The 12952-nt window shown below is 33.8% G+C and overlaps 1 protein-coding gene across 1 annotated transcript in view; it reads left to right on the top strand.

The window, feature by feature from the left end:
• Positions 1-12195, top strand: part of LOC143916904 (uncharacterized) — a 128112-nt gene extending 115917 nt beyond the window's left edge. The window contains exon 10 of the mRNA XM_077438190.1: positions 11994-12195. Within this exon, the coding sequence (XP_077294316.1) occupies positions 11994-12195 (202 nt within the window). The remainder of the gene's footprint in view (positions 1-11993) is intronic.
• The last annotated feature ends 757 nt before the right edge of the window (positions 12196-12952 follow it).

The raw sequence follows: 12952 nt of genomic DNA, 5'->3' as shown, positions 1-12952 counted from the left end.
GGACGTGAATTAGTGTTTAGATAAATTAATGAAAAAACATCTTGAACCAAAGGTATGTATGTTGAAAATTTTACTGCCTTTAAAAGAAATCGCTAGTAATTTTCCGGAAAAATGAAATCAAATGTGATTTTGCTAAATCGAATATTTTAGAAAGCTCAAATGAATTTATGTACAAACATACATATGTACATATGTATGTTACATATGCTTATGTACATATTATATAACCAGCGGTGTGCTGGAAGCCAGTTCTGCAGATTCTTGAGACCGCTAAAACATGGCTAATCTAAAAGTAAACATTTATTTGTTTTTTTATTAAATTTATTTGAACCCAAAAAAAGTAATATTTAACGACAGTTAATCCGAAATGAATTACATACACACTGAAAACGAAATCGAAAAAGAACTCGGGATCCAGGACTGAAGCATTAATCCGAATCCAGAACTAAAATAGGAATCTGAATCCGGAACTGAAAAAGGAATCAGGAACCGGAATCTAAATCGAAATCGGAATCTAAAATGGCATCGAATGTCGTCGTCATAAAAAATTATATTTTTTCGATAACGTCACGAAATTATATATTAGATTATAATGCTATTGTTTTTTATGATAATTTACAAATGTATTTTTTTCTGTATAAATATATATTTTTTCTCTTCTCCATTCTAATTTTCAACCATTTTGGCGCATTAGGGATTCCTGTAATACCACTATTGTCCAAATTTAAGTAACATTAAAATTAAAATCACTAATAAGTTTCAAGTTACATATATTTATTATGTTAAAATTCATTTATACATGTATGTATCTACATATATACATATGTACAATACTTGTATAGATACCTACATTACATTAAAATATGTAGGTAAATACAAACATTGTACATATTTATAAAATAAAAAAATCACATTAGTAGAAATTCGCACACTCAAGCCCCATTGAAAGATCACTAATCAAAGATTATACTCGTGCACTATTCCGTGCATGAACCCAATGAACTTACGAGACAGCACATGGAAACTATGATTATCATAACTATACGAAACTACGATTGCGTTTTCGAAAGCTTGTCAACACTTGTTAAGTGTCATCGGCTCCGTGCGGTCATCTCGAGTGTGGTCAAGTGAGGCCCAAAGTTCACCCAAACAGCCTTAAGCCCAATAGCATGAGTTTACGCCACACCCCCTTCCCCCATCATCGACAAAGGACCGCTAAGATCTTGAGCACCGGACTAAGTGTGCACCCCCATCTTCGTGGAAGTGAATCAATCTGCATGACAATGAAGTATATTCAAATCGTGACCCATCCTAATAATAGGCATCAAACGACCAAACACAACCCCCACACTTCGTCTTCAAATCATTTATCTCTTTACAGACAAAACAATATATAATATTAGTCTCAGTTTCGCAGATATTGAAAGAGATTCTTTTTCTAAAACTTCACACTAGTAACTGAATGTGATCCAAGTTTATAAAGGGTTCTAAAGATCCATTAAAATAAACGTCCTCGTGGTACCTCAACCCCTACAGAGAACTACTAGGGCTACTGTGTTTATGTTTGGGCACTGAAAACAGTCGACTCTCGCGTATTCCATTGTTCCGCCACAGTTGGTGCATTCATACGCTTAACAATACAAACGAAAATTCAGACAAAAAAATCCTTTCGTTTTTTAGCCACCGCACTTCAGATATGTATTTATCTTTGACTTATAGGGCCTGGAATTCAACATTAAAAATTCATTTCATAAAAATTTACAAATTCATGAAATTTCGAACCCTCAAAAAACTGCCTACCACTTTACAGATGTTTCATAGGGGGTTGAATTTATTTTGCATTACATCGAATTACATATGAACAAGTTTGAAAAAACCTCTGTTTGATACACATGCAATAACAGTTGATATTCGTACGAATGTATGTACATACATTGAGCCGGAGCAAAAAACGCAAATTTGGGATTTTCATCGAATGACCTAGTAAAATATCTCGAGTTCGAATTTTCACATGATCACAAAACTTCATCTATTGTTACTACGTACATACATAGATAGATAAAGTAAAAATTCGGATGTGACAAACTCTATGTATATTAACTATGTATGTATGTATTTGGGGAATATAAGGTCACAAATAAAATTCGATAATTAAACACACATACCGGTTATGAGAGCGTTTTCGATACAATTTTTACTTTATTTTTTTTAATTTCCGATATATTTACAATCTGTTATTTGATAACAGTCAGTAAAATTTTTTGATTTTTTTTACTTACCTCTTATACAGTTCACATGTTTTTCGTGTTAATGGTCATTTTTTATATCTCTTATTTATTTTTCGGTTTAATTTGGATCAATTACCCGGTGGCAATTTCCAATTTCAGTTTTTACATTATCTATGCACATACGTACATAGTAACAATATAGGAAGTTTTGTGAACATGCGAAAATTTGAACTCGAGATTTTGACTGATTTGAATTCAGAATCGATCACTGATCACGTTTACATGATCTAAAAAAATGTGTGTGTGTGTGCGTCTGTGTGTCTGTATTTTGGGGATTTTTTGAACACCGATAGTCCTATCAAACTGAAACTTGGTATTGGTAAATGAAATTCTTATTGACACGACGTAAATTTTTAAGTTGGCCTCTCCTTGAAGTGGTACCTCCCCTTTAGGTATCCACTTTTTTTCAGTTTTTGAATCCAATTATCTCCCAAACCGCTTACTAATAGAAATTATTAATATTTATAACTTTATTTTTTTAATATTTTTACCTGAACCGGAAATAGTACTTTTTTATGTTTTTCTCAGAAATCTTTTGATTTAATGAACTGAAGTTTTATATCTACAAGATTAAGCTTAATACCAATTTATGTATAAAATTTGGTTAGCATCCGTCAACCGTAAGTGGCAGATTACTCTTGTTCGATTTTTCTTCCACTATTTTTTCGACCACGTAAACATGTGTGCTCTTCACAAACAAATCAAGTATAATTCTTGTACCAATGTGATAAAAAAAAAAAACACTAAATTTAATATACCGGAAGTGGGATTTTTCCTCTTAGAAAGGTCAAAAATGTTGTGGTCACTGTTCTTTCAACACCCCTTAACGCATCAAGCATCAAGAAAATTTATATTTGTATTCTTTATGTACTAACTTAGATATGAAAAGGTTGGTTCAACGAAAGAGTGACCAATGGAAGAATCATAGTCAAATTCAAATTCGAAAACGAAGTCGAAATTATGCAAAGTTTAGGCTTTTTATCAAATTATATTTGTCGAACGTTATATCACACACACGCACAGAATGATGTCATTACATATAATCATTTAATAATATAATATAATACATACGTGCATGTATGTATGAATTAATCTGTGTATGCATGTATGTACGTATGTATGTATGTGCAATACATATGTATATACGCTTTGACGATGGGCTCTGTGTGTAGGGGACGATTTTTCAATAGCGTTAATTGGCTATTCAGTATGTAAATCCATGGGGGGAAAAGGGGAATGAGAGGGTTTGGTATTTGTATCGCTTTTGCTGAAATTTATTTCGAGCGGTTTAATTGCCGCTTTTCTGCTAACCAATTGTGCTAACATACTGCCGCACAGATAAGGCGGCTTTCCGACACACGACACAGCAAATTTTAGCCCAGTACCAATGCAGACACCGCTCAAATTGGACAAAGGAAACATATCTAGAATTATCTAGTTTCCAGAATATTAAAAATATATATTGCTTAAACATAACCATTCAAGATGTGATTTCTATAAAGGTTATAAAAATATACATTTGAACTTACTCTATATCGCAAGAATCGATATATGGAAGGTGTGAAATATAGGAAAGAAAATATCTCACGGGAAATATAAAAGTGCAGGTCTATCACAAACTTTATTAACCTTTTGCCATCGACTGATTTTCTTTTCTCTTAAGAGGATACAAACACAATCAGGATATACATATACACACGTACATACATATGTATGTAAAACTCCGCATAGTGTGGCCATTTGTTTTAAAAACGTTATACACATATCAAAAACTGTAGCAATAAGCTGAAATATATTTTCGATGCATTGATATAAGAGTTCAGATATTGTAAGATTTTAATACAAATCTATAGAACGAAAGTAGTATTTTCGGAATTGAATTTTTTTTTTTTTCAATATAAATAAGTTAATTAGGGTTAAAATCAGTCATTATCTCGAAATCAAATTTTCGCGTGATCACAAAATATCATCTATTGTTGCTACGTATAGTACATACATTTCTTCATATGCCCCCCCCCACCTTAACCCATTAAATAAAAAAAGATTAAAATCAATCATTTATTAGTATATTTCTGTTTAATTATTATAGGAATAGCACGTGCATCACATTTGCAATTTTAAGTTAAAAGTTTCGTAGCAAATTTGCAAATAGGTAAATTTGAAAGATTTTATCATTATTATCGATGTAAAAATACACTAATCTCGTACTTTTAACTCTCCGCTTGTTACCTGTTTGAATCAGCGAAGGGTTATTTAACTAATTTGTTTTGGATATTGTGACGAGGGAACCGACCATTCTGAACACCAGAACAGATCTTTCCCTAAATTTTATTATGCCTTAAGTAAGTAAAATCCGTTACTCAAAAATAGTTGTACCATTTTGCTTAGTGTCCAAAAAACACTAAGAGTATAAAAGCCAAATAATAATAATAAATGTACGTAGTAACAATCGATGAAGTTTTGAGATTATGCAAAAATTCGAACTCGAGATTTTGCCTGATTCCAACTCATAATCGATCAATGGTCACATTTTCATGATCTACAAAAAATGTGTGTGGCTGTGCGTCTGTGTATTTTGGGAATTTTTTTAGCACCGTTAATCCTATTGAACTGAAACTTAATATCGGCTACTAAAATTTTGATCATTACGATGAAATTTTTTTCAGATTTTTAAGTTGACCGGAAATGGAACCTCACCTTATAGGTGTCAATAACTAAACATATGTACACACTAGGGTTTCTGATTTCCCGGACTTTTTCAATTCCCGGGACACGGGACGGAGCCCGGGATCGTTCCCGGGATTCCCGAGATCCCGGGACACTTTTTTTTTCAATTTATACTTTTTATTAAAAAAATATTTATTTATTTACAAAACGATACATAATATATGTATCTATCAACTCGAAAAAATGTAATTAAAAAGGTAAACTTATTTAAAGTAGCTTCTTAATAATACTAAAATATTTGGTACAAAATTTTCCAGCTATGGAAAAAACTCTTTCAGTTTCGGTCGAAGTTGGTTTTATTGTTAAAAGGGACAAAAACATTTTTTTAAATTATCAGTTTATTCTCCTGTCAGCATGTATATTTTAATTTCTTTTTTAAAGTCGAGGCTATTTTTATGTGGAATCGTCAAAACAAGAAGGATATACTCGCTTCATAATAGTTTTACCGTAGGATATACATTCGCTTTTATTACAACATTTTAAGAATGTTTTTTTCCGTATAAAATCAGAATTATTTAAAATTTGTGTTAAAAAAATCCGTTTTAGGTTTCTTCTTTCTTCGATTTTAATTTTTGAGAATATTTTACGATTCTTTGTGTATTTGATTTATTTTTTCCCTTGTATGTTCCCATGAAAATGTTGTATGTTTTCAAGATTTTTTTAAATCCAATTCCCGGGATTCGAGATAAAAATTTCCGGGACACGGGACAACAAAAATTCCGCAAATTCCCGGGAATATCTGTCCCGGGTCGACCCGGGTCGGAATTCCTATTACACACACATTCACACATACCGGTAATGAGAGCATTTTTTATACAAATTGAGCGCAAATGTAAGGAATCTTACACAAGACAAAAGTTCTACTTCCGGTTGCCAGATTTTGTACAAATTTTTATTACTTAAAATCACCATAAATGTTATAAACATTAAATATCAAGACAGCTGCTCACCAAATTTTATATATATATGTATGTACATATGTATAACTTGGTATTAAACTTAAACTACTCGATTTGAAATATCAGTTCAATAATTCAAAATGTTTCTGAAAAAACATAAAAAACCTCGATTCTTGCTTCAATTCCAGATCCAGATTCATGTTTCAGTTCCATTTCTGGATTCCTGTTTCAGTTACGGATCTCGATTCTTTTTTCAGTTCCAGTCCCCGATTCTTGCTTCAGCTCCGGATCCGGATGCCTGTTTCAATTCCGGTTCCGGATTCCTGTTTCAGATCCAGATTCAAATAAATTTTATAAGAAAACAAATGAATGTTTACTATTAAATTAGGCATGTTTAAGCGGTTTATATTACAAACTAGTGTTGGGCCCGTTGATTTCAACGAGTGGTTTCGAAAAGGAATTGAAACTCGACTGAAAATAAAGTTAAATATATTGAATCGACTAGTTTCGGAAAGAAATTGATGCACGAATTAGAAATTACGAATGAAAAATTACGAAGTGAATACGAATTACGTTTTGTGCGTCGCCGACGCCCCGGCGCCTTTGCCCCCAGCGCCCCCGATGCCTTCGGCACCCCGGGGCCTTCGCCCCCGGCACCCCCAGCGTCCCCAATGCTTCCGGCATCCCGGGTCCTTTGCCTCCACCGCCGTCGACGTCTCCGGCGTCCCCGATGCCTCCGACACCCCGGGGCCTTCGCCCCCAGCGTCACTGACGACCCCGGGCCTTCGCCCTCAGAGCTCCGGACGCCTCTGGCGCCCAGAGCACAAAAATGAAAAATATGAAAAACATGAAAAATATGAAAAAAATTAAAAATAAAAAAAATATGAAAAAAATGAAAAATATGAAAAAAATGAAAAAACTGAAAAGAATGAAAATAATATGAAAAAAATTAAAAATATTAAAAAAATGAAAAATGTGAAAAAAATGAAAAAAAAAATTGTTCCCCATACTGGTTGATGGTTGATCGTCCCTCACAAATATACAAATACTAGTGAATAGCCCGATGAAATATCATCGCATGGGTATAAAATCATATATATAAAGACGGTAATCTGTGTGTGTGTGGGTGTGTGTGTGGGTGTGTGTGTGGGTGTGTGTGTGTATGTGTGTGGGTGTGTGTGTGTGTGTCCTAACTCTCGCCGAACATAATGAACGAATCGATAAAAATCGATTAATTCATTTTTCGCCGCCATATCCTCGCCCAGAATACGTGTTATAATAATTTTCAATTCTTAGAATTAACGTTAACAAAATGTTAATTAAAAATGTAATATTTTCCGATTATACACAAACGGTCATTGACCTCGTAACGTTGAATATTATTATTACACATAACAAATTACGTGCATATACATATGATGTGTATTTACAACACGTATTCTGGACACGTATGATATGGCGTGCGGCGCGGACTCGTGAGAACATTTCGTTTGGATCGGAGGGTCAGAGGTTCGATTTCCGGCGCCCGGGGTGAATGAAATCAATTTTTTTCTCGAATATCGTAAAAATATAAATAGTTTAAATCATAATTTTAATTTAATTGAAAATAAATATATAAAAAATGGTTCAAAACCTCGCTAAATGAAATTATTAAAATTACGTATTTTTATATGGCGAGAAGGAATATTTCAATTAATGTTTAAAACAAAAAGGCGAAATGAAGAATTGGATTTGGCGTGATGTACGTGACCATTAGCTCAATTTAGACCTACATATATTCAGGCTATTTGGGGTGATCGGTTCGAGTCGCGACAAAGTCGTCTCATCGAAAAATTAATTTATCGATTTTTATCGATTCATTCATTATGTTCGGCGAGAGTTAGGACACACACACACCCACACACACACACACACACACACACACACACACACACACACACACACACACACACACACACACCCACACACACACCCACACACACACCCACACACACACCCACACACACACCCACACACACACCCACACACACACAGATTACCGTCTTTATATATATGATTTTATACCCATGCGATGATATTTCATCGGGCTATTCACTAGTATTTGTATATTTGTGAGGGACGATCAACCATCAACCAGTATGGGGAACAATTTTTTTTTTCATTTTTTTCACATTTTTCATTTTTTTAATATTTTTAATTTTTTTCATATTATTTTCATTCTTTTCAGTTTTTTCATTTTTTTCATATATATGATATTTAGCGACAGTCAGTTTTTATATATATTATACCGAGCGAAGCCAGGTAAAAGACTAGTATGCTATATATAAAATGTGGAGATAAAAACATGTATTACATACATATGTATGAACAAACGATATATGTATGTATGTACATACATACATACATAAATACACTAGATGACTTGTCTGATATTATCAATTTTGTTTTACGGCAGTACGGTATGCAACGCGAATGGTTGTATGTTTATTTTTTGTCGGCTTGTCGTCAATTCACTTTGATCCACGGCTAGCAACCCTAAACATTGCCATGACGGAGGCTTGAGGGTGGGTCATGTGGAGGAAAGGGGTGGCTTCCACGTCAATTCAAACCCACAAAGCCATTCATAGATCTGCACAGACCGCGGGGATTTGTCAGACATATCCGTCAGTATCAGATACGCCTTATATATACGTGATATTTCGATACATGATTCACCGTCACGGGAATCTTAGACATTTACGTATACTTCTGCACTCATACGTGTCAGCTTGTTATAAGAACAACCACGATATATATTTATTGAAATCCCGTCAAATGTTTTACCCCATCTTCTAAAAACCACCAATTTCTTTCATTTTAAGGTATCCCCTCGCGCTCAAATCCCTTCGAAGTCATTACTACGCTCACCCTTTTCTCAAACAGTCTTCTCTAGTATCTTCGACGCATCTGGAAGGGAAGGTGTATCAATGATACAATGAGATGATTTGCTGAGTCAGACTTCACGTACGGAATAATATAAAGCCTTTTAAGCGAGCCGCGTACCTGTTATCGAATGTGTACACTCGTAGTTGCCTATACGCTAAACCCACGTAGACGTACAACCTTTCTATTTGTAAGGGGGGAAATTTGAAAATAATTTTAACTTGACAATCAATAAAAATAGTTAAATTAAAATTTAAATATTTTCACGAATTATCTTTTAATTTAATGTTCTCGACAAGCCACATTTATAATATTATATTTTGTTTTTTACAATATTTAGATTGTATGTTCCCAAGCTTTTAAATTAAAAAAGCAGACAGTTATCTGTCTGCTTTTTTAGAAATAAGGATAAGATGATACGGGGTTGTAACATTAAAAAAATTTCAGTGTGATTTGGTAAGCGGTTTGGGAGATAACTGATTTCAAAAATTTAAAAGAGGACACCTATAAGGGGAGGTAACATTTCCGGTCAAATTAAAAATTTACATAGTATCGATAAGAATTTCAGTAACCGATACTAAGTGGTCAGTGATCGATTCTGATTTCAAATCAGTCAAAATCTCGAGTTCAAATTTTCGCATGATCACAAAACTTCGTCTATTGTTACTACGTACATAGATAAATATCATAATAATAAGTAAAAATATCGGAGTGAATTGATTTTGTTTTGTGGATAAAAAGAATGCCGAAGTTGAAAAATTGATAACATAATAAAAGTAACGCGAATTAGAAAAAGACACAAAATACCCAAATTTCAACATATATTGCACTGTGCAGCACTGAAAAGTAATAAATTATCCCATATTCGTTAAGAATAACATATTTAATGGCTCAGCTTAGCTTAACATTTTAGCAACAGTATCGGATAAAAAGATGTGAATGTGAAAGAGCCAAAGAATTTATTTTCAGCTTCCAGCCTCCAAGGTAGCCAGGACGCAATCTGTTCAACTTGAGCCCAAAAACGTATGCGATAGTTAAGTCGAAGATAATTCTAAGAAATCTAGGTAAACGAAACATCGACTGCACCAGCATCTAGTTTCGTAAAATAATTCCAAAATTTGAAAATATTTCATCAAAATTTTTATATTTTATTTTCGAGTATTATCCTAGTATTTGATTGAAGTATCCGGTTATCAAGTAGCCTAACAAAGGTCGAGTACATCCAAGTATCGAGTAATCGGATTGGAAACTCCACCATCAAAATAATATGCCGTCTATAAATAAGCTTTACTTTAAAAATCATATATATCATACCCTGTGGTAAGTATTTTCAAATTAGAATTAAACCGGTCATTTTAAATAATATTTAATATACATATGTATTCTGAATATCCAATAACAGTTGCAAAAAAAATCAACTACTTCGGAAAAGGAAAATAAGTGTCAGGTTGAATCTTACGTCTAGCTTTTGAGCTACCGGCATGGAATTAAAGCGCAAAATGCGTTGGGGGGAGTGGATTCGACGGAAAAGTCGGAGAAATGTGAATGGGACAGAAGAAGCAACGAGGGGCGGGTAGTAGAAGGTTTCGGGGGTAGGAAGCTTATCAATGAATGTTTTATGATGGCACGTTTCAACACTTAAAGTCACAATTTGTTCCGTAGAGCTGCCGAGGTTCGCTCTAGCTCAGCAACAAGTTATCTCGCGATTAAGAGCCAGAGAAATCCCAGATTATTGCTCCCAATAGAAATAATCCACGGCGAGAGACGAGGCCGCATTTACATTTTTGCAGAGAATTAATATTTTAACGCTAATTTACAGATCTACTCCTTTTCAACTTTGAAATTCACTTAAATATATGTAAGTATGTATGTACCTACATACATGCATGATGATACTCAGTCTCTTATCGTGTTATCGTTTTGATTAAGTTACGACTTGTGAGGATCGGTGATTGTGTCCAGAAGCGGTCTCGCGTGGTCGTCATAATAGTGTTATGAAAGCAGCTAACCCTATTTCGGCCCTTATTCCACTCCATCAATTAGAAAATCCATTGTTACACGAGATATAATCACAGTCGTTTAGCGCTGTGATTATAATTATTGATCATGGTCATCGTGTCAAACATGGAAATTGCTAAACATACCCCAATGAGACCTGAATTTAAATCAATTAAATGCAATATATGTAATTATGATAGACGTTGTCCAACTTTATACAAAAAAAATCTGGGGTTATCAACCCTTGACTTTATCTTTGTATTTGAGGAATATAAGAAAGATAAAAATTATATATAATACATACATTACATATCAAGAAGATAAAAATATTTAAAAGGTCAAAATAAAATAATAGAATATGTAAATTGTTGTAAAAAAATTACTACTTCTGGTTTATGAACTCTAAGTTAGTACATAGAGAATACAAATATATATTTTAAGCTTCATGCGTTCAGGGGTGTGGAAAAAATCGTGGTCACAACATTTTTGACTTTTCTAACAGGAAAACATCCCACTTCCGGTTTTATTTTATTTTCTTCACATTTATCCAAGAACTATATTCGAATTTTCTCGGGAAGAGCACACATGCTTAACCCGTTGGGTGCTAACGACACGCCTGTCGTGTTCACAAAATTTCCGTAGCCGCGCGCGACTCACCGAGCGCGCTTTTTCCCTTTTCAACAGAAAGGTTCAAAAAAAAAAAATACGCACTTGCTGTAGTAACGCGAGAAGCATTCAATTTTTTCGCCTAAAGGTCTCTATACACTCTCTATTTTAAATTTTATATAATGTTATTTCGATTTATCTGCTTACACGATAATGGTGAGTCGATTCCTGGAAAACATACCTTTTAGCAATTGTGGAATTTTACGCTACCTTTTAAGGGAACTAAATAAGGGAAAAACCACAAGTTCCTTTTTTACGGGATATCATATGAAAAGTGCATTCAGTCTTAGCTCAACTGTCGTTTGAGACTTCACGACTTGACTTACGTATCTACTTGATTTTCCGCTACACATTTACAACCTGGACCGTCTTAGAGAGTGCGGATTCATCTTAGATAGTGCAGATTTTGAATAAATGTATGTATATAATTTTGAGTATACAAATCGAGTAAACATAGTGTTGTTACTATTATTTTTTTTTTATTACGTTTTAGTATGGAGAATATGTATGACACTGATGTTGAGTATGGAACAGAGAGTGAATACGAAATCGACAGCGAATTGGAGTCTGATAGCGATAGCGATAACGACGAAAATGTTGCTCCTTCTAATATTTCTCAAACCGTATTGTCTTCTGTTGTACCTTCAACTTCTTCAAACGGGTCAACCAGCCAGCCTTCAACATTAAGAACATAGTCGAATATAGCTATGCAGCGTCAGGAGATTCCTTTTACGGGGAGGCCAGGGATTAAAGTTGCTATTCAGGGAAACGAACCCATAGAGTTTTTAATTTATTATTAGATCAGGAATTTTATAATCTCGTGATTGAACAAAGCAATTTATATGCAGTATAAATATTAACTAGATCGAATTGTGAGCATTGCCGTATAGCACGCTGGAAAGATATAACAGTCGGCGAATTTAAAATTTGGCTAGGACTTTTGCTGCACGTGGGGACCATACGGACCATACGATTTTTATCATCATTTTATGCAATTTTTATTTAAAAAATATATTTGTTAAAACATAAATTTAAGTGTTTTATTATTTTAAAATATTTTTATATTATTTGCTAATTCTACGAACAAAAAATTTCAAGAAGTTTTTTTTTTACGAAAATAATGAATAAATATAGGTACTGTATAGCGTGCTTTATGCAAGATGCAGGTAGACGCGCCTTCCACTGTCAAAATTTTTGTGAGACAGAGCTATTTTATAAAATATCAGCATAGCTCGGATTCTAGCTCAGCATTGAAAGTGTTAAGGGGTCTAAGAGTAAACTGCCACTTCCAGTTGAGGGATGCTTACTAAATTTTATATATAACTTGGTATTACGCTTAAACTTCTAGATATGAAATTTCAGTTCAATAAACCAAAAGGTTTCTGAGAAAAACATAAAAAACCTCGATTCTCTAGAGTAAAAGTAATACTTCCGGTTCAGATAAAAATATTT

Source organism: Arctopsyche grandis, chromosome 1, assembly GCF_051622035.1.
Source record: "Arctopsyche grandis isolate Sample6627 chromosome 1, ASM5162203v2, whole genome shotgun sequence".
Taxonomy (NCBI): domain Eukaryota; kingdom Metazoa; phylum Arthropoda; class Insecta; order Trichoptera; family Hydropsychidae; genus Arctopsyche; species Arctopsyche grandis.
Note: the sequence above shows the minus strand (reverse complement) of the source record. Positions and strands in the feature narration are given on the sequence as shown.